The 26,906-nt window shown below is 44.2% G+C and overlaps 1 protein-coding gene across 5 annotated transcripts in view; it reads right to left on the bottom strand.

Moving 5' to 3' along the window:
• The window catches only part of LOC129866920 (tripartite motif-containing protein 44-like), a 91,020-nt gene that overhangs the window by 11,478 nt on the left and 52,636 nt on the right, over positions 1-26,906 (bottom strand). For 3 of the 5 annotated variants that reach the window (XR_008761550.1, XM_055939950.1, XM_055939949.1), the window contains exons 4-5: positions 21,641-21,925; positions 16,552-16,577 (exon numbers count right to left, since the gene is read on the bottom strand). Coding sequence is in view for 3 of the 5 variants with exons in the window: in XM_055939950.1 (XP_055795925.1) it covers positions 16,552-16,577; positions 21,641-21,925 (311 nt within the window). In the remaining 2 variants the exon portion in view is untranslated. The remainder of the gene's footprint in view (positions 1-16,551; positions 16,578-21,640; positions 21,926-26,906) is intronic. The other 2 variants (XR_008761551.1, XM_055939951.1) reach the window with 1 other exon arrangement.

Below are 26,906 nucleotides of genomic sequence, written 5' to 3'. Positions count from 1 at the left end.
GTTATTCGTTTCATTCTCCACCATAGTTCTATTTGGGGCCAAATGGAGAAATGGAGCGTATCAGTGCCTCCAGTAATGCTGTAGTATAATGCAGGACAATGTGCCGGGATCCCCCCAGCAAGCAGCCTGCAGAACACACGAGACAGCCTGGAAATGAGGAAGTGAAGGAAGGACCCATAACAACCAAGGTCTTGGTGCTGAGGCCCTCTCTGTTTACAATGCACTATAAATACTGTCCCCAGAGTGCTGCAATGCCATTTGGTCCTGGGTTTCATTGGGACTGCATATGAGAACAGGGCCTGGAGCGGTATGGTACTGCACTACTAACTAGCTCCCAGACGATGACAGTATAGGCTGTGTCCCAAATGGCAGCCTATTCCTTATATAGTCCACTATGTAAGGAATAGGGTGACATTTGGGGTGCAGTAGTGACTGTAGAGTATTGAGCCCCACCATGTGTCAGAGGGTAACAGAGTAGAGGCTCTAATCAGCTTGGACAAGCCACTCTTATGGAACTGCTGAGCTGTCACACTACGATCACACTGCATTCTGGGACATTGATAAAATTATAAGCTCTAGAATGTAGTTGAATGGAGAAAAAATCCTTCGGAGTGACGAGGGGGTGGTAGAATTATTGAATTAGAGCAGGGATGGACTTTGATTTACTGAATCAGGTGATTCGGAGAAGGGCTGGAACAAAATCCTTCGTACCCAGTCAGTGCTCCAGGAGGAGGGTTGGCCACGCCTGAATTTGAGTTTTTGTGTGGGCTCCACCCCTGAAATGGGTATTTGTATCTTTCTGCGGTATACTCTGACATTTCTACAGAGGAGAGCAGAGTTTGGAGGAACCTTTGTCAATTCTCTCCAGCTTCCTGAAACAAGGTTTATTTTCCTCCTCTCAGTTTAAAAAGCCTCTTTCTTCACCACTGCTCTAAATATATCTTAAACTTCCCTTCAAAAAGCTGGAGAGTCAAGGCCAGCAAAGAGAAAAACTATTTAGAGCCAGATAAACTTGTATCTATCCCTCTATTGAACAACACCTCAAGTGTGCTGAGAAACCATATCAATAGCTAACAGGGGATAAATAACAGTGAAACCCTGCTCTATCCCTACACTCTTCCTCCCCACCACCCTCCCTCCTCCTGGAGAGGTGGACTCCCCCTGGTTTTATTTGCATATCTGTCCCATGTGATGTATGGGAGTCGTTCCAGGCTGGGCCATTATGAAGAGTGACGGGTCACGGCGCCCACGCTCCCACGAAAACACTTGGCAGACTGGCACAGCTGCGTCCCGCCCTCATCTCCCTCCCTAATGGTGGACTACTGTTGCTGATACCATGGGAAAATAAATAAGTTTGCGCCCAGGTGCCGAAGCAAGCTGTCCGGGAATGCTTTGGAATGCTGTGTCTGTGTGTGCTGTGTCTCTGAGCGATGTCATGGAAATAACTTTTCACCCTTCAACAGAGATGGAGAGATGGTAGAAGACCATATGGCAGCAGAGGAAGAAGAGAAGGAGAGATTAAAAGAGAGAGAAAAAGAGTGTGTGACGGAGACAGCGAGGCTATTAGGCTAAGTCTTCTGACATGTGAACGCTCCCCATCCAAGTTCTGTCATCCACACGTACATAGCCTAAGTCTGAAGGACACAAAGGAAGACTATAGCATCCTCTCTGCCTGCTGCCTGCCTGTATACTGCTGTCACAACTCTTTCTCCTGATAAACATCCCCTGTCCCTCAGTTCCACGTGTCCTCAAATAAACAAACACAAAATTAGAACCTTCGCCCAGAATACTTACCACTGGGGATATCACATGTTTAATGTTTGAGCATACAATCCTGCGCTAATGATGAATACAATAGAAAGAAGTGAATACAATAGAGCTGTATTGACGGGTCCCTGTGGTTGTGTGTTCCTGCAGTAGCAACAGTAGACTCGACAGTAGGTCAGATACCTGGCAGTGTGGGGCCAGGACAACAACCTCTCCCTCAATGTGAGCAAGACAAAGGAGATGATCGTGGACTACAGGAAAAGGAGGGCCGAACAGGCCCTGTCGATTAACATTGACAGGGCCGTACATGGAGCTGGGCGAGAGTTTCAAATTCCTTGGTGTCCACATCACCAACAAACTATCATGGTCCAAACACACCAAGACAGCCGTGAAAAGGGCACGACAAAACCTATTCCCCGTCAGGAGACTGAAAAGATTTGGCATGGGTTCCCAGATCCTCAAAAAGGTTCTACAGCTGCACCATCGAGATTATCCTGACCGGTTGCATCACCGCCTGGTATTGCAACTGCGCTGCATCTGACCGTAAGGCGCTACAGAGGGTAGTGCGTACGGCCCAGTACATCACTGGGGCCAAGCTTCCTGCCATCCAGGACCTCTATAATAGGAGGTGTTAGAGGAAAGCCCCCAAAATTGTCAGAGACTCCAGTCACCCAAGTCATAGACCGTTTCCTCTGTTACCGCACGGCAAGCGGTACCGGATCGCCAAGTCTAGGACCAAAAAGCTTCTTAACAGCTTCTACCCCGAAGCCATAAGACTGCTGAACCATTAATCAAAATGGCCACCGGACTATTTACATTGGCATCCCCAACCCCCTCCATTTATTTTGTACACTGCTGCTACTCACTGTTGATTATCTATGCATAGTCACTTCACCCCTACCTACATGTACAAATTACCTCGACTAACCTGTACCCCCGCATATTGACTCGTTACCGGTACCCCCTGTATATAGCCTTGTTATTGTTATTTTACTGAGTTACTTTTTATTATTTTTTACTTTTGTTTATTTGGTAAATATTTTCCTAACTCTTCTTGAACTGCACTGTTGGTTAAGGGCTTGTAAGTAAGCATTTCAAGGTAAGGTCTACACTTATCGGCACGTGTGACAAATAAAGTTTGATTTGATTTGACACTGAGCTGGGACAGGAGCAGAAAGAGAAACAGGCAGACACTTTCACTGGGCCCTGACGGCTCCATAGTGCTAGTTGGATGACAAATACATTTTTATGGGTGCTAATGCATCTTGTAAAACATCGGTCATAAAAGCCTGCCAGCTCCTGGAACTAATATTCCCCCCATGATATTTTATCATAGCACAAGACAGAAGGCAATTTCAGTGTTTTGGGAAATCCAGTGGCCTGTCCATCCATGCCTATTAGTTAAAACACAACCCCCCCTCCCCAGACAAACACCTTCAGTGGAGGCTAGGAGGGAAACAACACTATACACTGTCATTTAAATCAGGACCAAGCCCGCAGCAACCACCAAACCTTTACATATATATTTTTCCTATACGAAGATCTTCCTCACCTACTACCAACAGAAAGATGAAGAAAAAAAATCAAAAATGTCATTCAAACAAAGAAAAACTGATCTGCAATCTCCCTCAACACCCCTCGCACCATCCAATGCAAAAGAGAAAAAAAACAAGTGCAAATAGTAAAAGAGAAAAAATATTTTCTTGATGTGTGACCAGTGAGAGGTGGTGTGCATACTAACACTCCTCTATAGTAGGGTAATTAAGAACTGTCTCCCTTCCCACTCCTTCACTCCTCCAGTTCTCTACATTCCACTCAAGGTTGCCTTCTCCCGCCGCCGCCGAATACTGATACTGATGTGCTAGGCAACATAACGCCACAGCAACACATAAATTGCAACAGTGACAGCGCCTGTCGGGAGGCTGCTGAATTAAACATGGCCATGACAACCTTCGTGCTCTCCCTCTCTCTCTTTGCGCTCTCTCCAGCAGAGGGATGGAGGCAGTAAAAGAGGAAAGGATAAGAGAAGAGACAGACATCTCCGGCCCTTCCACTCTGCTGAGCCTGGGGTCCGTGAACCGTGTGTTGTGATGTCACACGATTCAGCGGGCCCCTGTCTGCATGTAACAGTGTTAACAGTATATTGGTGGTGTAGTGGGCCGGGAGGGAGCAGGGCTAGGAGATGAGGCGGTGTGATATGGTTCTGCTGCTGCCGTGTTGACAGGTCATAGCGAGGGGCAGGATTCATCAGCCTTTGTTCAGCTCACCACTATCACCCCGCCAACATCTCCACTGAGCTGACACCAGACCTGGAACCCTACCCCGAGGTGTCAGACTGTGTGTATGTTTGTGTGTGAGAGAGAGAGTGAGAGGGGCACAGTGAGCATAGTCTTCATGTGGCTGAATCAGGCTCAAGAAGTATGTGTGCGTGTTGTGTTTAGTACTTGGGAATGCAATAAATAATGTCTGTGTGTTCTGTAACTTCTAGAGTGATGCGTGTGTGTGGGATTACCCTTAACAGAGATACGGGGTGACAGTCTGCTTTGGTAAAACCACTGGCACTCAAAGAGAGAGAGATTGCAACTTTGTTGTCTGTATCAGTGTCTGTATGTGACAGAGGAGGAGGGAGTGTTATCCTTCTTTTATTAAGTCACATCACCCAGTTATTCCAACTCAACACAACCCTCTGTCCCAGCAAACACTGAAGCAGGTATTCACTGTCTTTTTACAACCAATAGCCCTGCCCCGTGTAATACCCAAGATTCTACCAGCCTGGATACTGAGACTGCTAGATTGACTGGCATCTGCTAGTTGGAGTGGTTGCCATACGTGGCCAGTGTTCAGTTAGCCATCATACCCCATTACGAACCATTAAATGTTCTCCATCATTCCTGCGTCAGCTCCTTACCGATGGCGATGCTGCCTGGTCTCGTCAAGCTGTATCAGAACGCTTCCCTACAGACGATGACTAGAGTGTGATGGAGTCACACTGTACACACAGAATCACAACACATCTGTGTTCTACTATACACTGCTCCCTTCTCCAGCAGTCTACCTCTCTCATATAGGCTCTCTCTCTGACACGGATTCTCCATTTTCAGTCTGTCTTAATAAACTCACTTCATTTCTTGCTCCCTCGCTCTCCCTCCTCAACAGCCCAGTCTTTCAAGCTAGTGCTGACAACGAGCGGCATGATTACTTTCCAGGAAAGGAGAGCAGAGTAAAAGAGGAGAGCAGGCCCTTTTAATGAGCAGGTGCAGAGAGAAAGAGACAAAGAACAAACAAATGAGAAAGGAAGAGTGTTTCACAAAAACAAACCATCAACGTTGTGATTAATAAGCAACCAAACTAAATAAATATTCAGATATAATGTATTACAGCCACAATTTGGAGTCTGTTTCAGCCCAAAAGCAGCCCTGCTACTTGGTTTGGAACAGAAAAAGCTAAACATACAACCACTCAATTTAATTGACAGAGCTACGGATGTAAGGACTGACAGTCCATGCAGTCAAAACACAAACTATCCGTTAATACATTTTGAGTTTGATAGGGTCAAACAGTTGTACTGAGCTCATGAGGTATTCATAAACAGTACATGGACTTGGTAGGAAGTGTAATACTTGGTAACATATTGGATACCACAAGCTTATCAGCAAGGGTATCACTGGAAGTAGATATAACTCAATGTGCAACACAGGAGAAGATAGCAAACGGTTTATACCACTGTACATGGTGAAGTTGGCTGTCAGACTAAGTTATTGTTGTTGTCTTGTGCACTGGAGCCCTATGAGATATGATTCACCAGGCTTGCTCCCATTTTTCATGCCCTGTCCTTCTATATTACCCCGTGCCCAGAAAGCTTACCCCCCCCCCATTTTACCATCTCCCCTCTTTCCCTTCTCTATTCTGAGTTAAACATGATCTCTCCTTTCTTGAATACTTAAAGCGGTAACATATATTAATATTTTAAGTTATCCTCTTGATTCCCTTGTTAAATAGTTAAAGTGCATCCTCTTCTGGCTCCATTTCAATGTCAGCAGAAAACATTGACAATAACTGCTTTCAAAGGAATTAGATATAAATAGATATACTTAACTGACGAACCGACAAACACGCACTAACACACAGAACTACTGTAGACAATCCATCATTTATAGGCACTATAAGCTTGAAACATTAAAGGGATACTTCGGGATTTTGGCAATGATGCCCTTTAGCCCCGAGTCAGATGAACCCGTGAATAGCATTTTTATGTCTCTGTGTGCAGTTTTAAAGGAATTTGCTAACTAGCTTTAGTACAATTGCTGACTAGCGTTATCGCAATGACTGGAAGTCTATGGGAACTTCTAGCATTCTAGCTGTTACTGTAGACTTCCAGTCATTGCGCTAATGCTAGTTAGCATTTGTTCGCAAAACTACCTCTAACTTCCTTCATACTTGACGCAGAGAGATAAAAATGATACCCACGAGTTCATCTGACTCTGGGGAAGTAGATACGTCCCGAAGTATCCCTTTAATGTTTCAAGCCTATAGTGCCTATAAATAATGGATTGTCTGCAGTATTTGTGTGTTTGTCGGTTCGTCAGTTAAGTATATCTAAACAGTGTGTTGCCTACTCATTCATTTGAAAGCAGTTATCCTCAGTTTTCTGCTGATATTTAAAAGGAGCCAGAAGAGAATGGACTTTAACAATTTTACTGCCAGAATCCCTTAATAATAACATTGCCCAAAGTATCCCTTAATACTAACCATATTTCATTGAATTTTATTGAGCATGGATAATCCACTCAGTAACACTTGCCACTGTTTTCTTAGGAGTTCTGGGATCAAAGTCCAGGCAGATAACTAGTCTGAGATTGGTACTTTGCACCTCCCTTCTTCTTACTGGGGATGATGGTCAACACAGAACACAGGACAACACACATGACCAGAGTCTAGTATTTACTCCAACCCCTAGGATTCAAAACTTAACTCTACAGGCTATATCTAGCAAAGGTTGTTTAAAGTCTACCTTTCTACAACTCAACAAAATCTGAGCTCCTCCACATCCATTAGAATACCAGACACTTTCAGTCACATCTTTTATGAAAATACATTATTGTCAACTGCACCATTTTCTTGATGTGCGAGAATACAATCTTATGATTCAGATTCTGACATTTCAGAAACTCTATTAATCTAAAAAGCTTTACATTTTCCTATCCACTTTAAACAGCACTACCCTTTCCATTTAGGTCCACATCTCTTCAGAATGGCTGAACAGGGGAACAAAATACAAAACCATAATGCTTTGGCAACTCCCAAGGTTAAATTGTGATTGTTATCGGAAGCTTTGTTGTGGTAAAATGATCTTTTTTGCATTCCAGTTAACCCGGGAAGAAAAAGAAAGAAAGGCGCACACACACAGGTTTAAGATTAGAGCTGCTGTGGCTGTCGATGTCATTCGATAGTGGACCTCAAAGTGAGTACCAGTGACATGAACCTAAAGAAGTCTGTGGGTTGTGTGTAGTACATGTGACTCTTTTGATTAATAATACATATTTATTTGTGGTGTGACATTCAGTGAGTGGTGTGTGTGTGTGTGAGTGTGTATATATGTGCTTGCACAGAGAACAGTGTTATGTCAGTGTGTGTGTTAGTGCACACATGCCAGTGCATGTTTAGCAGGATAGTGTAGAGGGTGAAGTGTGGAATGCGAGATCCACAGTCCCATTGGAATGTGAGAGGAAAGGAGTGTGATCCTCCATCATCCCCCACAGCAGCCAGCTGGGCCCTGATACTCACGCACGCAAGGACGCCACACACACATGCACCAGCAGTCACTTAAACCCTGTTGGCTGGTGTTTCCAACTATAGCCACTTAAATTATTAAGTGAGGGCATGTTGATTATACCGCGGCATACAGTTACACACAGTAAGACACACGCGTTCTCTCTCTCACACACACACACACACACACACACACACACACACACACACACACACACACACACACACACACACACACACACACACGATGGGATAATGGAGGGGGGGGGGGGGCTGCAGAGCCCTGGTTCTCTCTGGGGATTGTAAATATTTCATTAGCGGAAACCCAGTTCTGTGTTTCCATCTCAGGGGTCTTTCCTCAGCCCTCTACCACTTAACTCCTCTCTTTCCTCCCTTCCACCCATCTGTTTGACCCTCTGAAGGGCAAAGGGCTCAACATAGTGGCTAAAGCTGAGCCAAATCATCTCAACACCACACCCTTCCCTCTCCTAACCCTGGATGTGTTGACTGAACATCAGGAGGGCAAAGATAGAGAGCTACCACTTCCTCTTCCTGTACAGCCTTGCCAGCACAACCAAAACAATACTAACTAACCATCCATTCAAGGAGAGAAAGATCACAACAAAAACTAAATTAGGCAACCGATTTCACAGTTCAGACTGTGTGTGTTACATAAATGTCTTGGTGTTAGTAGCATATGTGAGAGCGAGCGAGAACAAGAGAGCGGGTGGGGAGATGAGGGAGATAGCTGGGGGGAGAGAGATAGAGCGCAAGAGATGGAGAAAAGGAGCAAGAGAGAGAAGAGTATGTGTGATTACATAAAGGCTCTGGTGAGAGCACTAGCCCTTAGCCCTGCAATCGCTACTCTCGGAGGTAACTCTACTTCTGCTCAGGTCCTATTCATGATAAAACAGAGGAAATGTGTGTGTGTGTGTGTGCACACAGGTCCCACGCATGAAAAAGCGGGTCTGAACGTCAGGGTGCATGGCTCCAGAGAAAGACCATAGCGATGTGACAGAGTGGAGGAATAAGTGGAGGGACCTCCTATCATCCTTATAAGTGCCAGACTTCCCAGCGTGCCTTATCATATTAGTGTGATTACACTGCATGATTTATATGCTTGCCAAGCCTCCCCTGCTTGGCAGACTTTCTGCACATCACAGTCCCGTAACTCTTTCTGACACACATATCTTCGTCTCAACTGGGGTTGTAAAGTGATGGTACATTACTAGAAACTTTTGAAGCTTGCCAGTAAACTACCCGAAATGTGGAATCTTTCAAGGATTTTATGTAATCTATCACAAGACATGTAAGTGGCCCTTGTGTACTTCAGATTATCACAGGTGTCTGTAATTATCTCTGGCCATCTATGTGGCCTCATCACAAAAACAGATAACTATTAAATAAGATGATTTTAAAATACAAACTAGAATAACAAAGTTGTAAAACATTATCCTAAATATAAACCTTTAACTTTGTTAATACCATTGTGTTAAATATGGGGTTTCAGCATGAAATATACTTTGTTATTTTTACTCATGTTTTGGTGTCAAACCGGTGGTAGTTGTGAAAAAAGTCAATAGTTGGAGGAGTTGCAGATGTAATTGAAAATAATGTAATCGCTGATTAGATGCTTTGTTTTGATTAATTAGGCTATTGTCTCTTAAACCATATGGTCTACATACTGGAAACTAATGGACAATATGGACACATAAAAAAGGAATATAATACAGTACCAGTCAAAAGTTTGGACACACATACACATTGAAGTTTTTTTTTATTTTTTTTTTATACTATTTTCTACATTGTAGAATAATAGTGAAGACATCTAAAGCTATGAAATAACACATATGGAATCATGTAGTAACCAAAAAAAGTGTTAAACAAAATCAAAATATATTTTATATTTTAGATTCTTCAAAGTAGCCAACCTTTGCCTTGATAACAGCTTTGCACACTTTTGGCATTCTCCGAACCAGCTTCATGAGGTAGTCACCTGGAATGCATTTAAATTAACAGGTGTGTCTTGTTAAAAGTTTGTTGAATTTGTTGAATTTCTTTCCTTCTTAAATGCGTTTGAGCCAACCAGTTGTGTTGTCACAAGGTAGGGGTGGTAAACAGAAGATAGCCCTATTTGGTAAAAGACTAAATCCAAATTACGGCAAGAACAGATTAAATAAGCAAAGAGAAATGACAGTCCATCATTACATTAAGACATGAATGTCAGTCAATGCGGAACATTTTAAGAATTTTCAAAGATATGATGAAACTGGCTCTCATGAGGACCGCCACAGGAAAGGAAGACCCAAAGTTACCTCTGTTGCAGAGGATAAGTTCATTAGAGTTACTAACATCAGAAATTGCAGCCCAAATAAATGCTTCACAGAGATCAAGTAACAGACACATCTCAACATTAACTGTTCAGAAGAGACTGCATGAATCAGGCCTTCATGGTCGAATTGCTGCAAAGAAACTAGAGGACACCAATAAGAAGAAGAGACTTGCTTGGGCCAAGAAACATGAACAATGGACGTTAGACCAGTGAAAATCTGTCCTTTGGTCTGATGAGACCAAATTTTAGATTTTAGGTTCCAACCGCCATGTCTTTGTGAGATGCAGAATAGGTGAACGGATGATCTCCGCATGTGTTGTTCCCACCATGAAGCATGGAGGAGGAGGTGTGATGGTGCTTTGCTGGTGACACAGTGAGTTATTTAGAATTCAAGGCACACTTAACCAGCATGGCTACCACACCCTTCTGCAGCGATACGCCATCCCATCTCGTTTGCACTTAGTGGGACTATCATTTGTTTTAACAGGACAATTCCCCAACACACCTCCAAGCTGTGTAAGGGCTATTTGACCAAGGAGAGTGATGGAGTGCTGCATCAGATGACCTCGCCTCCACAATCACTCAACCTCAACACAATTGAGATGGTTTGGGTTGAGTTGGACCGCAGAGTGAAGGAAAAGCAGCCAACAAGTGTTCCCCACATATAAGAACTACTTCAAGACTGTTGGAAAATAATTCCAGGTGAAGCTGGTTGAGAGAATGCCAAGAGTGTGCAAAACTGTCGTAAAGGCAAAGGGTGGGTACTTTGAAAAATCTAAAATATATTTTGATTTGTTTAATACTTTTTTGGTTACTACATGATTCCATATGTGTTATTTCATATTTCATTATTTCTACAATGTAGAAAATAGCAAAAATAAAGAAAAACTCTTGAATGAGTAGGTGTGTCTAAACTTTTGACTGGTACTGTATATGAACACATTTAAAAAAAGTTATTCAAGTATAAATTACCAAAGTTATGATTTGGTATTTTTGGGGTATTTTATTAGGATCCCCATTAGCTGTTGCAAAAGCAGCAGCTACTCTTGCTGGGGTCCACACAAAACATGAAATAGTACAGAACATTAATAGAAAAGAACAGCATACATTTGGTAGACTGCCATAGATTCTGTTAATTACCAAAATTACTGAAGATTCCGGTGGCATAGGCCTCAGTGAATGTCCCGCCTCTCTTTTCATCAGAAAACGAACAGAAACCTTGCTCTCCTAATCTTCGTCCCTTAAGGACAACCTGTCTAGCATAACTTGCAACTCACCCAGGGTGAAAAACAATCTAAGAATGCAAGCAATGATCAACTTTTAGAGATGTAGAGAGACTCCATCGATTGGGATGTTTAATTTGCTTTCTTTAGTACAACTCACCCTTCTCATTTGTAGGTACAACTCACCCTCACCCTACAACTCACCCTTCTCATTTGTAGTACAACTTACCCTTCTCACAACTCACCCTTCTCAAGTTGCACAATGTCTCTGTCCCTCCCTCCATCTCCCTCTTTTGGTGTCCCTCTCCCCCTTTCTCTCTTTTCTCTCCAATCCTCCTATATTCTCCAGGGAGACACATTGGCTCTGTGAAATGAACCGTTTATGCCCCATCCCCTGCTGTCCCAGGATGCTTTGAGGAGATGTGTGTGGAGACGCTAAGCACCTCACCTGTTCCTCCATCGATCAGAACAAACTAACACACACCCATGCGCACACACAAACTATTGATCAGTGGCCCTACCATCTCCCAAACCAACACCACTCTCTGATCAGGGAAGAGTTATTTCAAGGGGGCTCAGGGAGGATGATGAGAAACCATTAACAAAATCAATGTTTGTGCGTGGTGTATTATGTGAGAGATGTGCAAGGGGGGCAACGGCACCTCTTGGTAGGATATAAATTGATTCAATCAAAGACAATCTCATAATACATCATTAGCACAGGCAAACCATGACCAAGTTCACAAAGGGGCTTCAATTGTGCGATTAGAGCCAGATGATAAGTATAGTCATGACCTGTGTCTATGTAGAGCTCCTCACTAACACTGGGGAGAGGGGACTAGGGAGAGAGGCTCATCACTAACACTGGGGAGAGGGGACTAGGGGGAGAGGCTCATCCCTAACACTGGGGAGAGGGGACTAGGGAGAGAGGCTCATCATTAACACTGGGGAGAGGGGGCTAGGGAGAGCGGCTCATCACTAACACTGGGGAGAGGGGACTAGGGAGAGAGGCTCATCACTAACACTGGGGAGAGGGGCCTAGGGAGAGAGGCTCATCACTAACACTGGGGAGAGGGGACTAGGGAGAGAGGCTCATCACTAACACTGGGGAGAGGGGACTAGGGAGAGCGGCTCATCCCTAACACTGGGGAGAGGGGATTAGGGAGAGAGGCTCATCACTAACACTGGGGAGAGGGGACTAGGGAGAGAGGCTCCTCACTAACACTGGGGAAAGGGGACTAGGGAGAGAGGCTCCTCACTAACACTGGGGAGAGGGGACTAGGGAGAGAGGCTCCTCACTAACACTGGGGAGAGGGGGCTAGGGAGAGAGGCTCATCACTAACACTGGGAACACTGGGGAGAGGGGACTAGGGAGAGAGGCTCCTCGGAGGATGTGTTGGTACCATTCTTTATTCATGGCTGTGTTCTTAGGCAAAACTGTGAGTGAGCCCACTCCCTTGGCTGAGAAGCAACCCCACACATGAATGGTCTCAGGATGTTTTACTGTTGGCATGACACAGGACTGATGGAAGCAGTCTTCTCTGGACAAGGTTTTTTACTGCTGCCCAAAAAAATCGGAAAGGGGATTCATCAGAGAAAATTACTTCACCCCAGTCCTCAGCAGTCCAATCCCTGTACCTTTTGCAGAATATCAGTCAGTCCCTGATGTTTTTCCTGGAGAGAAGTGGCTTCTTTGCTGCCCTTCTTGACACCAGGCCATCCTCCAAAAGTCTTCGCCTCACTGTGCGTGCAGATGCACCTACACCTGCCTGCTGCCATTCCTGAGCAAGCTCTGTACTGGTGATGCCCCGATCCTGCAGCTGAATCAACTTTAGGAGACGGTCCTGGCGCTTGCTGAACTTCCTTGGGCGCCCTGAAGCTTTCTTCACAACAATTGAACTGCTCCCCTTGAAGTTCTTGATGATCTGATAAATGGTAGATTTAGGTGCAATCTTACTGGCAGCAATATCCTTGCCTGTGAAGCCCTTTTTGTGCAAAGCAATGATGACGGCACATGTTTTCTTGCAGGTAACCATGGTTGACAGAGGAAGAACAATGATTCCAAGCACCACCAACCTTTTGTAGCTTCCAGTCTGTTATTCGAACTCAATCAGCATGACAGTGTGATTTCCAACCTTGTCCTTGTCAACAATTACACCTGTGTTATCGAGAGAATCACTGACATGAAGTCAGCTGGTCCTTTTGTGGCAGGCTGAAATGCAGTGGAAATGTTTTTGGGGGGATTCAGTTCATTTGCATGGCAAAGAGGGACTTTGCAATTCATCTGATCATTCTTCATAACATTCTGGAGTATATGCAAATTGCCATCATACAAACTGAGGCAGCAGACTTTGTGAAAATTAATATTTGTGTCATTCTCAAAACTTTTGGCCACGACTGTACATGCTGAGAGATGTTGAAGGGAAAATAGGCTTTTGGTGATTTGGGAAGAGGGGGGACCATATCAGGAAAACAGCTTGGGGATAGGTATTACCACAATTTCTTTCTCTCTAATCCTGCCTCTCCTCCACTCTTTCCCTTGTCCATTCCTTCAATTCATTTTTTCCTCTCCACCACCTCTCTTTCTCCATCTCCCCGCGCTTGTAAGCTATAACACTACAGAAATTAAAAAGACATGTATTCCCTCCACTTTCCCAGTCACATTCCTCCCTCTCTCCTTCCTTTAGTCCCCGTTCTTCTTGCATTAGGACTTCATTATGTTTTATACGTGTTGGTATCTGATGCCTTTATCCAGGCAGGGAGCTGGGCTAAATTCTGCACCCACGGCATTTTATGAAGATGGAAAAGAGTAGTGTGTGTGCATACATGTATGAGTGTGTGCATACTTTTGTGCACACTATCGTTCAAAGTATTAGAACACCTACTCATTCAAGGGTTTTTCTTTATTTGTACTATTTTCTACATTGTAGCATAATAGTGAAGACATCAAAACCACGAAATAGCACATATGGAATGATGTAGTAACCAAAAAAGTGTTAAATAAATCAAAATATATTTTATATTTGAGGTTCTTCAAATAGCCACCCTTTGCATTGATGCCAGCTTTGCACTCACTTGGCATTCTCTCAACCAGCTTCACCTGGAATGCTTTTCCAATAGTCTTGAAGGAGTTCCCACATATGCTGAGGACTTGTTGGATGCTTTCCTTCAATCTGCAGTCGGACTCATCCCAAACTATCTAAATTTGGTTGAGATCGGGGGATTGTGGAGGTCAGGTCATCTGATGCAGCACTCCATCACTCTCCTTCTTGGTAAAATAGCCAATACACATCCTGGAGGTGTGTTGGGTCATTGTCCCGTTGAAAAACATAGTCTCACTAAGCGCAAACCAGATGGGATGGCGTATCGCTGCAGAATCCGGTGGTTTAACACTTTTTTGGTTACTACATGATTCCATATGTTACATTCCATAATTTTGATATCTTCACTATTCTTCTACGATGTAGAAAACAGTAAAAATAAAGAAAAATCCGTGAATGAGTAGGTGTTCTAAAACTTTTGACTGGTAGAGTGTGTGTGTGTGTGTGTGTGTGTGTGTGTGTGTGTGTGTGTGTGTGTGTGTGTGTGTGTGTGTGTGTGTGTGTGTGATAGATATCTATTTATCTATGTGGGTTAACCTTGACCAAGGGCATTGTAGAAGCGTTATCCAACAGTGGGGTCCCAACTCTCAGCCATCTGGTCTGGATAGAGAGTAGTTGATTGTGCTTGGGTCTCAGCATTACCATTGGCAGGCCCATCAGTTATAGCCCCTGAGCTGGCAGTTATACTGGTCCTCTCCATGGCTGGATCAGGTCCATTAAAAACAAAACACTAGAATCTGCAAATATCTACAAACACTGTACATTTCACAAAAACAAATACTCCAACTTCTCTATGTACTTGCTCCACATTCTGCAGGTGTGTGACAAAACAAGGCAATGCTGATTGATGTGTTTATTCAATTTCCCTGCCGTAGCTGCTATTTGGTTATTTGTGTTATCACTTATCTGTTCTGAAAATCCAACAACATTCCAAAGATAAACCACAGAGCTGTCTGTCTTTCTCTAAAGCTTTTAGCTCAAAGCTTGTTGATGGTGTCTGTCTTAGAAGACACTGTCTTCTTTAACCTTTATTCAACCACAAAGTCCCTTTCAGATAAAGCATTTATTTCCCACCGGATATACTGAGGCTGACATTTCAGAAAGGCAGACATAGAGGCACTGCCTGTGTCTCAGACCTTTACTGAGCGAGCGAGTGTGTGCGTGTGCGTATGTGTGAGAGAGGTGGGGAGGCAGCCTGACATCAAGGCCAGGAGAGACACACACACCAAAGGGACAGGACACAGCAGGGGGTGATGGGAAGGCAGCTGCTCCGAGCGAGCAGCTCCTCTGAGATCCATGTCAGTGTCAAGGAATCAATACGTGTGTGACTGGGTAAAGGCTATCTGTTACACCTACTGTCTCCCACACTAGCCTACACACCTTTACAAGTCAGACAGTCGGAGAGAGACAGGTGGACAGATGGACGAGAGGATGAACAGACAGACTTACAGATAGACAGAGATACAGGCAAGTAGGCAGGCAGACAGACAAGACACACACACCCACCTACACGACTACCTACCAGACCAGCTTACTACAACACAGACCATGCCGCCTAAGCATGGTCGATCCACCTGAAGGCTTGAGTTGACCCTAATAATCAGACTACAGCTTGACCACACACTAACGGCCAGTGTCTCTCCAGCATCCAGCCCGGCTCGGCCCAGTGTCCAATGAAGCGGACAGGGGCAGGTCATTCTGTGTTGCCGTGTGATTAAAGAGGGCAAGTCGTCACCTTTCCAAGCATTTAATTCCAGCGGGGACAGAGATTAGAGCAGCTAATTGCCTGGCTGGGCCACGGACGTGACACACATACAGTACTAAAAGGGGAGGAGGAGAGAAGGAGGGAGAACACTGTGCAAGGGCTGGAGAGAGAAGTGTGTGTGTGTGTTTTTAGTTTTACTATCCTTGTGGGGACCAGAAGTCCTCACAACGATTGTGAAACAAGGAAAGTGGGGACATTTTGGCTATTGCCTTTTTCATTGTGGGGACCGGCGAAATGTCCTCACTTTCACAGTAAAGGCAACGCCCATTAGGTTTAGGTTTGCAATTTGGGTTAGAATTAGGAGTTAAGTTTAGGAAAAATAGGATTTTGAATGGGAATCAATTGTTTGGTCCCCACAAGGATAGTAAAACAAACGTGTGTGTGTGTGTGTGTGTGTGTGTGTGTGTGTGTGTGTGTGTGTGTGCATGTGTGAGTTTACTGTACGTGTGAGTGTGAGCATGGATGTGTGTCGCATACTGATCTCCTCTCCCTGTAAGCCCATTGTAAAACCACCTGAGTGTGGGGATTTAAAAGGGTATTTTTCTCCCAGCTCTGCCAGATGCTAAAAAAGAGGTTGTTATGAATCAGTCTTACCTTGGTCTGGCCTCAATGTCACGCTGCTGAAAAAGACAAGAGAAACAGCAGTTTAAATACAGGAGACTATAACACAGCACTGTGGTTGACACTGACACAATCACACATCTACACAGATGGCATCACATATCAAAAGCTATTCAAAGACATCAGTGTGTTACATGAAAGGAGAATAAATGAGCCCAGTGGTGGATCAGTTCTCTGACAGTAGACACTGTTCACACTTTAATTAGCAGCCACAAGCAACCACCTCAGTCACCATGCAGCCGCCAGCTATAGAGGAGAACCGCAGAGACTAACAAGACAGTACTGTACTGTAGCTTCCCCTGGAGGGCCTTGCTAACTCCATCTCCCGGCTCCTTTTCATTAAAACAAATGAAATCAAATGTTATTTGTCACATGCGCCGAATACAACAGGTGTAGACCTTACAGTGAAATGCGTACTTACAAGCCCTTAACTTAACCAACAATGTTTTAAGAAAATACCTAAAAAAAAATAAAAAAAGTAAAAAAGAATTAAAGAGCAGCAGTAAAATAACAACAGCGAGGATATATACAGGGGGTACCGGTAGAGTCAATGTGCGGGGGCACCGGTTAGTCGAGGTAATTGAGGTAATATGTAATGTAGGTAGAGTGACTATGCATAGATAATAACAGAGTGTAGCAGCAGCGTAGAAGAGGGAGGGGCAATGCAAATAATCTGGATAGACATTTGATTAGATGTTCAGGAGTCTTATGGCTTCGGGGAAGAAGCTATTTAGAAACCTCATAGACCTAGACTTGGAGCTCCGGTACCGCTTGCCGTGTGGTAGCAGAGAGAACAGTCTATGTCTATGACTAGAGTGGCTGGAGTCTCTCTGACACCGCCTGATAAAGAGGTCCTGGATGGCAGGAAGCTTGGCCCCAGTGATGTACTCGGCCGTACGCACTACCCTCTGTAGTGCCTTGCGGTCGGAGGCCGAGCAGTTGCCATACCAGGCAGTGATGCAACCCATCAGGATGCTCTCGATAGTGCAGCTGTAAAACCTTTTGAGGATCTGAGGACCCATGTCAAATCTTTTCAGTCTCTTGAGGGGGAATAGGTTTTGTCATGCGCTCTTCATGACTGTCTTGGTGTGCTTGGACCATGTCAGTTTGTTGGTGATGTGGACGCCAAGGAACTTGAAGCTCTCAACCTGCTCCACTACAGCCCCGTCGATGAGAATGGGGTCATGGTCGGTCCTCCTTTTCCTGTAGTCCACAATCAAGACACAATGAACAGAACAACCCTCCTTCTTCCCACTTAGTTAAAAGTGGACTAGTTGATATTAAAATCTAATTTGAATAGGTGCAGAATTAAAATCAATTGTAAAAATAAGAACATATTGTGAGGCTGGGTGGGCCAGATGGGTGGGGTGTAGTTTACTATAGTAACCCAGGTCTGATTGAGACTGGTGAAATGTCAAATATCTACAGTGATGGCAGTAATTATTCTCTCTATGGCTACGTTTAGACTGGCAGCCAAATTCCTGTGCTTCTACATCTGCATTGCCTTGGGGTTTTAGGCTGTGTTTCTATATAAGCACTTTGTGACCTCTGCTGATGTAAAAAGGGCTTTACAAATACATTTGATTGAAATCTGATCTTTTACACTTTTGACAATGTGAAAAGATGTGAAAAGATCTGACATGATTGATCTGGTTTAAGAACAGGTCAGGTTGAGGCCTAGGTCAACACGATCAGCAAACTGGGGATCTAATGACAAGCTAATGGCTGATTGGACCCTGTCTGAGGCCAGGAGGCCTTACACATGATTGTACCCACTGCCTCTACTCTCTATTGCCAAACACTCACTTGCTCACACACAGGCACGCATGTACAAATGAGGAAACTACTGTAACTTTCTCACACAAACAGCCACACTCATTCTAGTATGCACACTAACACAGATTCATATGGGTGCAAACACATCTCAAAAAATTCAATGGAACGTGTTAGTCTGTGTATTGGTGCACTGCGGCATGTGAGAGGGTCAGTGTGCATGATTGTCTATCTGTATGGGTATCATTCCAGTCTGTGCACTCTGCTGTGTGTGTATTTATGCTCTGCAGTGTGTATTTGTCTGTATGCTTAGCTGTGTGTGTTCTGCAGTGTGTGTGTGCATTCTCTGACTATGTGTGTGGTTGTGTGCATGTGCTATGTGAGACTGTGTGTGTGTTCTGTCAGACAGGCTGAGGGATGATTTCCTCCGGGGTGACAGATCAGTGCTCAGTAATCATGGTGGGTGGTGATTGGAGGGTAAACACAGCGGGCGTACGTCTGTAGAGCTACTTGCCTACCTACCTACCGCCAGCCCGCCCCGCTCTCTATTGATTTAATGACAGATCTGTAGATTACACTGCAAAACAGGAGCCCATTCATTCTGTAATAAATGTACACAGCAACTGCCATAACAGCTGGCCCATTCTTTATCAGCATTACCTCTATTTAGGCTAACTGCTTAGCAAGCATTAACACATGCACACAAACACACAAGCATCATTCTCCATTTAAGCACTGGACTTCTCAAACTAGTATGTATCTTATAGGATAAATTATGGGATTATGTTAATGTTTTTGCCTAAAGTTGCAAAACTATCAGATAATGGCAATCTATGGTAACTTTGGTCATTTACACTTGAATAACTTTTCAAAAATTCATTCATGTATAGTATTCATTTTTTCTATATCTGTGTCCATATTTCCCATGAGTTTCTGGTGGATAGACCATATGGTTCAGGAGAAAATAGCCTAATTAATGGGAAAAAAGCATCTAATCAACAATGGCATTATTTTCAATTAATTCTGCAAATCTTCCAACTATTGACTTTTTTCACAACTGCCACCAGTTTGACGCCAAAACATTTACAACAAAGACATATTGACATTACAGTACAATTCATGCTGAAGCCCTTATATTAAACACCAGTGGAATTCACTAAGTTGATGGCATTTATTTAGGATAATGTTTAACAGCTTTGTCATTCTATTTTATGTTTAAAAATCATGTGATAAGGCCAAACAGAGGGCCAGAGAAAATGACAGACACCTGTGATAATCCGAAGTACCCAAAAGGGAAACTAGATGTCTTGTGAGAGATTACCTAAAATCCTTCGAACATTTCCAGGAATATTCACTACCTTTGCAACCCTATGTTTGCCTGATCTAAAGCACTCATCTCAATTATGAGAAGTATGCTTTAGAGAGGGGTTTGAGGAAGGATAATGATCGGGATGATATTATTCCATCCTAAATTATTTCCATAGTCTTATTTTTTCAGATGTGGTTGCTGGACTGTTGGTATTCATACAGTGCGTTTAGGTTGCTTTACTCTCTCAGATCTGCAGTTGGCATCTTTTCCATCTTGTAAGTAGATAGTGGGGCCACTACATCAGAGAATACAGACGGCTAGAACTGAAACGCGCTCGAGAATGTGATTAGATTGTGTGTATAAATTGGTATTAGGGTCTTCTCTCTAACTCGTTCCCTATCTTGTATCTCTTGCACACACACACACACATATGTTTCTATTTGTACCTCATCATACACACACATATATCCCTAAGGCATCTCAAACACTGTCTCTCTCTCTCCTATAGACATCTCTAAGTCACAGCGGGCATTACTCAAAGCAGAAATTACTTACAGGAGAAAACAAACAGGGCAACCATCACCATTCAATTAGGCCCTTAATGAACTCGGCCCACCACGAGCCGATCATTTCACCCAGGAAAGCAATCTGCAGGCTGGCCACAGCCATTACTACATCCCTCCGTCTCTCCCTGACTGCCAGCCACCCTGCCTGGCTCCTGCCTGAGAGGCTCCACCAGGGAAGAGAACAGTCCAGTCTCCAACAGTTAAACTATAGCAGTTGAGTAATGGGCCAGGAGGATCTTTTAATTTACCCCTGTAGAAATAAGAGCCTATGAGGGAGGAGGAGTGTGTGGAGAGGGGAATGGGGAGGGGGTGTGTGCATGTGAGTGAGTGAGAATACATATGTGTCAGTGTGTGTAAATGTGTACGTATGTAAATGTCAATGTGTCACTGTATGAGTGTGCGAGTAATGGTGTGGGCGTATGAGAAAGTAACCTTGGCAGGGATTGGTATGTAGAAGAGGAGGTACAGTATTTCCAGCTGGCGTCTCTCTCTCTCTCTCTCTGTGTGTGTGTACCTAACAAGCAGCCAGAGAACATACATAGTTACACTAAAGCTGCCAGCTGTGCAGTGCTAAACATGTTTACATCTAAGAACCCACCCTAGTTTTACACAAGCAGCTTCCCAAATAAAAAACCTGGTCTCAGGGCATTTTGTATTATTCTGTGGGTAATCCATTTAGTATATGTTACGTTTCATATAGTTTGTATTAACTTGTGGATAACCATCACCCATTTCATATGATATGAATTACAATTCGTATTATATATTACGAATTTGCAAATTATATAATATGTTACGAATTTGCAAAACGTATGATATGTTGCAAAATCAAGCTAGCTGGCTAACGTTAGCTAGGTTAGTGGTTAGGGTTAGCTAAGATGCTAATTAGTCGCAAAGTTGCTAAAAAGTAGTAAGTAGTTGAAAAGTTGCTAATTAGCTAAAATGCTAAAGTTGTCCGTGATGAGATTTGAAATTGAAACCTTCGGGTTGCTAAACATTCGCGTTATACGCCTGCCCATCCACCAAGAACAACCACCCTACTTTCATTTTTGCCTTAAGTAACCATCTGTCTTATGTAACCATACCAAACATAAGATATCATACTAATTTGAGTGACTCGGGTTTACTTTACTATGTTAGCCTGGTCTCAGACTAAACATGAGTAAAAAAAGTAGTCTAAAATGATTTTATCCCTTTGTACTTCATACCAATCAACATGCAGATGCCTGCTGTGCCTTTTCAGATATCCTAGTATGATGGTGGGTTAGGATGAAATTACCCCTAGACATTTATATAGGTCAGTTATAAGGTCGGTGCTGCGTTACCCACCCAATGATGCACTGATCCAAGATCAGTGCCTACAGTGGTAACATCTATCCTGACAATGGTGGTGTATAAGGGAGAGGTGCCTCACCGCTGGTCTGGGGCATGGTCCTCCCTGGGCTAGGGCAGCTACTCCGGCTCCAGGCTGTGCCTCGGCCTGGTCCAGCTGGCACAGCTGCTGCGTGATGCAGGCCATCTCTTCCTGGAGCCGCTCGGTGTGGACGGTGATCTCAGCGATCTTCTCGGCGGCGGCGGCGGTCAGGAAGGCTTCCTTCAGGTCCACTAGGTGGAGGGTCCTCTTCTCCTCCAGACGAACTAGCCGGTGGAGCTCATCAAACTGACTGTTGACATACGCCTCCAACTGCTCTGTAGACATCTAGAGAGGAGAGGAGAGCGAGAGAGCAAGAGAGAGATGGAAGGATGTGAAAGAAGGTGAAGAGATGAGAGGAAGAATAGTAGGATGAAATGGTGCAACAGTTGCATTGACGGTCTACAGACAGTCGGCCTGAGTCAGTGTTTCCCCTATATCAATTTCGCAAAAAAGAATATACATTTTTTGGTAAATCGGGATTGAAAAATAATTCTGTGTAAATTTAAACAACTAAAACACTCTTTTGTGATGTGGTTCACAGCAGCACTAATGGGTGTGTTGACATGACAACTGCGTTGGAGTTTTGAATGACCCTTGCCTCCTTTTGTTCCATTCTGGCTGAAGACCTAGCTAGCTAGTAACTAGCTAACAACAGACACAGACGAAAAGGGAAAAAACATAAGTATCTTTGCCATAGATGAATATGGTAAACTTTTAATTATATTTACTGACTCCCTACAGTCAAATGTTCCCAAACGAAGAGTAGCTCTCTAGCTATTTAAACCACACCCCTCTGCAAACACTCCTTCTTTGATGTTGGTTACGGTACTTATTTAAATTAGGTAAGAAAATGTCATGTTACCGTTGGTGTATTAAAATGATGATGTCACCCTATACCTTTAATAATCCTGCTACCTGAATCCAAGTGTTTGATACAGGGGAGACTAGTAACTTTATGATCAAACTTTTTCAATGTAAAAGCAACATACATTTTTCATAGGAAATGATCTTTAAAATAGTCAAATGTCTCTGCGGCCAAGAGGAGAGCCACTACAACTTTAGGTCGAAGACTGCATCATTGACTAAGCCCACCACCACACCCACCACCTAAGCCCCATTTTGATCCAGAAAAACCCCTGAAGTGGCAAGTTTAAACGTATATTTGTAGAATATTTTGGGGGGGTTTCAATTAGGTAAATGCAGATGGGCAGCCGATTTACTGAATGATGCAAAGCTGCATTAGTTGGGCTACAGGTTATAATGCTTTTAAAGGGACAATTATATTTTGGATGGTGTCAGCATGATTTTGGTGTAGAATGTCCTTTTAAAAAGTCACCAGTGACCTCAGTCGTTGTACAACTTGATTGGTGTTCACCTGTTGTAAATTCAAATGATTGGACATGATTTGGAAAAGCACACACCTGTCTATATAAATGTCCCACAGTTGACAATGAATGTCAGATTAAAAACCAAGCCATGAGATCGAAAGAAGGCACAGATCTGGGGAAGGGTACCAAAAAATGTCTGCAGCATTGAAGGTCCCAAAGAACACAGTGGCCTCCATCATTCTTAAATAGAAAGAGTTTGGAACCACCAAGACTCTTCCTAGAGCTGGCCGCCAGCCAAACTGCACAATCGGGGGAGAAGGGTCTTGGTCAAGGAATGGACAGATAACCTCATGGTCACTGTGACAGAGCTCCAGAGTTCCTCTGTGGAGATAGGAGAACCTTCCAGAAGGACAACCATCTCTGCAGTACTCTACCAATCAGGCCTTTATGGTGGAGTGGCAAGACAAAATCCACTCCTCAGTAGAAGGCACATCCCAGCCCACTTGGAGTTTGCCAAAGGGCACCTAAAGGACTCTCAGACCACGAGAAACAAGATTCTCTGGTCTGATGAAACCAAGATTGAAATATTTGGTCTGAATGCCAAGCGTCATGTCTGGGGGAAACCTGGCGCTAACCCTACAGTGAAGCGCGATGGTGGGAGCAGTATAATGCTGCGGGCAGGGACTGGGTGACTAGTCAGGATCGAGGGAAAGATGAACAGAGTAAAGTAGAGAGAAATCCTTGATGGAAATCTGCTCCAGAGCACTCAGGAACTTAGAGTGGGGCGAAGGTTCACCTTCCAACAGGGCAACGACCTTAAGCACACAGCCAAGATAACGCAGGAGTGGCTTCAGGACAAGTCTCAAAGTACTTGAGTGGCCCAGCCAGAGCCCAGAATTGAACCAGATCGAACATCTCCGGAGAGACCTGAAAATAGCTGTGCAGTGACACTCCCCATCCAAAATGAAAGTATCTGCAGAGAAGAATGGGAGAAACTCCCCAAATACAGGTATGTCAAGCTTGTAGCGTCATACCCAATAAGAATGGGCTACAATAGCCGGACCCCTTCTACTGCCGGTACGGGGCACGGAACCCCGCCGATCCTTCATGACAGGACTACGACGTAATCTACTCGAGGGAGTACTCAACTATCCCCTACATCATGACGTCCCCTGAATGCCCATCTGCTAGCCTCCGCCCGCTAGCTGTCTAGAGAATATTGGACTGTTAGCTGTATAGATCCATCGGACAATGTCTTGGGCCACTATACCTATTTTGCCAATTGGACTTGGACCCCTCTGCTACTCGGTACCCTACTAATCCATCACGACTGGTCTATCGACGTCACCACACACGGAGGCTAAAACAGACTTTCCCTCCGTCGAGACATCCCTCTAAGGCCCTTCTGCTAACTTGCTAGCCCCGGCCTGCTAGCTGTCTGAATCACCGTGTCTCCAGCCAGCCCAACCACTCACTGGACCCCTATGATCACCAGGCTACGCATGCATCTCCCTAATATCAATATGCCTTGTCCATTACAGTCCAGGTTAGTGATTGTCTTATTTCACTGTAGAGCCTCTAACCCTGCTCAATATACCTTAATAAACTAGTTTCATCACCCACATATGCGGTGACATCACCTGGTTTAAAAGTCTCTAGAGACAATATCTCTCTCATCATTACTCAATGCCTAGGTTTACCTCCAATGTACTCACATCCTACCATACGTCTGTCTGTACATTATGCCTTGAATCTATTCTATCGTGCCCAGAAACCTGCTCCTTTTACTCTCTGTTCCGAACGCACTAGGCGACCAGTTCTGATAGCCTTTAGCCGTACCCTTATCCCACTCCTCCTCTGTTCCTCTGGTGATGAAGAGGTTAATCCAGGCCCTGCAGTGCCTAGTTCTACTCCCATTCCCCAGGTGCTCTCATTTGTTGACTTCTGTAACCTTAAAATAATTGGTTTCATGCATGTTATTAACATTAGAAGCCTCCTCCCTAAGTTTGTTTTATTCACTGCTTTAGCACACTCCGCCAACCCGGATGTCCTAACCGTGTCTGAATCCTAGCTTAGGAAGGCCACCAAAAATCCTGACATTTCCATCCCTAACTATAACATGTTTCGACAAGATAGAACTGCCAAGGGGGGCGGTGTTGCAATCTACTGCAGAGAGAATCTAGCTGATGTTCTGAAAGAGCTGCAAAATCTGGACCCCTACAAATCAGACGGGCAAGACAATCTGGACACTCTTTTTCTAAAATGATCTGCCGAAATTGTTGCAACCCCTATTACTAGCCTGCCGCGGTCATCCCCCTCTTCAAAAGGGGAGACACTCTAGACCCAAACTGCTACAGACCTATATCTATCCTACCCTGCCTTTCTAAGGTCTTCGAAAGCCAAGTTAACAAAACAGATCACCGACCATTTCAAATCCCCCCGTACCTTCTCCGCTTTCCAATCTGGTTTCAGAGCTGGTCATGGGTGTACCTCAGCCATGCTCAAGGTCCTAAACGATATCATAACCACCATCGATAAGAGACATTACTGTGCAGCTGTATCTATCGACCTGGCCAAGGCTCTTGACTGTCAATCACCACATTCTTATCGGCAGACTCAACAGCCTTGGTTTCTCAAATGATTGCCTTGCCTGGTTCACCAACTATTTCTCAGATAGAGTTCAGTGTGTCAAATCGGAGTGCCTGTTGTCCGGACCTCTGGCAGTCTCTATGGGGGTGCCACAGGGTTCAATTCTCAGGCCGACTCTTCTCTGTATGAAACAAAAATGATGATGTCGCTCTTGCTGCTGGTGATTCTCTGATCCACCTCTACGCAGACGCCACCATTCTGTATACCTCTGGCCCTTCTTTGGACACTGTGTGAACTAACCTCCACACGAGCTTCAATGCCATATAACTCTCCTTCCGTGGCCTCCAACTGCTCTTAAATACAAGTAAAACTAAATGCATGCTCTTCAAACGATCCCTGCCCGCACCTGCCCGCCAGTCCAGCATCACTACTCTGGATGGTTCTGACTTAGAATATGTGGACAACTACGAATACCTAGGTGTCTGGTTAGACTGTAAACTCTCCTTCCAGACTCACATTAAGCATCTCCAATCCAAAATTAAATCTAGAATCAGCTTCCTATTTCGCAACAGAGCATCCTTCACTCATGCTGCCAAACATACCCTCGTAAAACTGACCATCCCACCAATCCTCGACTTCGGCAAAGTAACTTACAAAATAGCCTCCAACACTCTACTCAACAAATTGGATGCATTCTATCACAGTGCCATCCGTTTTATCACCAAAGTCCCAGATACTACCCACCACTGCGACCTGTACGTTCTCGTTGGCTGGCCATCGCTTCATAGTCGTCACCAAACCCACTGGCTCCAGGTCATCTACAAGTCTCTGCTAGGTAAAGCCCCGCCTTATCTCAGCTCACTGGTCACCATAGCAGCACCCACCCGTAGCACGCGCTCCAGCAGGTATATCTCACTGGTCACCCCCAAAACCAATTCTTCCTTTGGCCGCCTTTCCTTCCAGTTCTCTGCTGCCAATGACTGGAACGAACTTCAAAAATCCCTGAAGCTGGAGACTCATATCTCCCTCACTAGCTTTAAGCACCAGCTGTCAGAGCAGCTCACAGATCACTGCACCTGTACATAGCCCATCTGTAAATAGCCCATCCAACCATCTCATCCCCATACTCTATTTATTTATCTTGCTCAGTTGCACCCCAGTATCTCTACTTGCACATTTATCTTCTGCACATCTACCATTCCAGTGTTTAATTGCTATGTTGTAATTACTTCGCCACCATGGCCTATTTATTGCCTTACCCTTCATTTCCTACCTCATTTGCACATGCTGTATATAGACTTTTTCTACTGTATGTTTGTTTATTCCATGTGTAACTCTGCTGTATGTGT

The sequence above is a fragment of the Salvelinus fontinalis genome, chromosome 12 (genome assembly GCF_029448725.1).
Source record: "Salvelinus fontinalis isolate EN_2023a chromosome 12, ASM2944872v1, whole genome shotgun sequence".
NCBI lineage: Eukaryota > Metazoa > Chordata > Actinopteri > Salmoniformes > Salmonidae > Salvelinus > Salvelinus fontinalis.
Note: the sequence above shows the minus strand (reverse complement) of the source record. Positions and strands in the feature narration are given on the sequence as shown.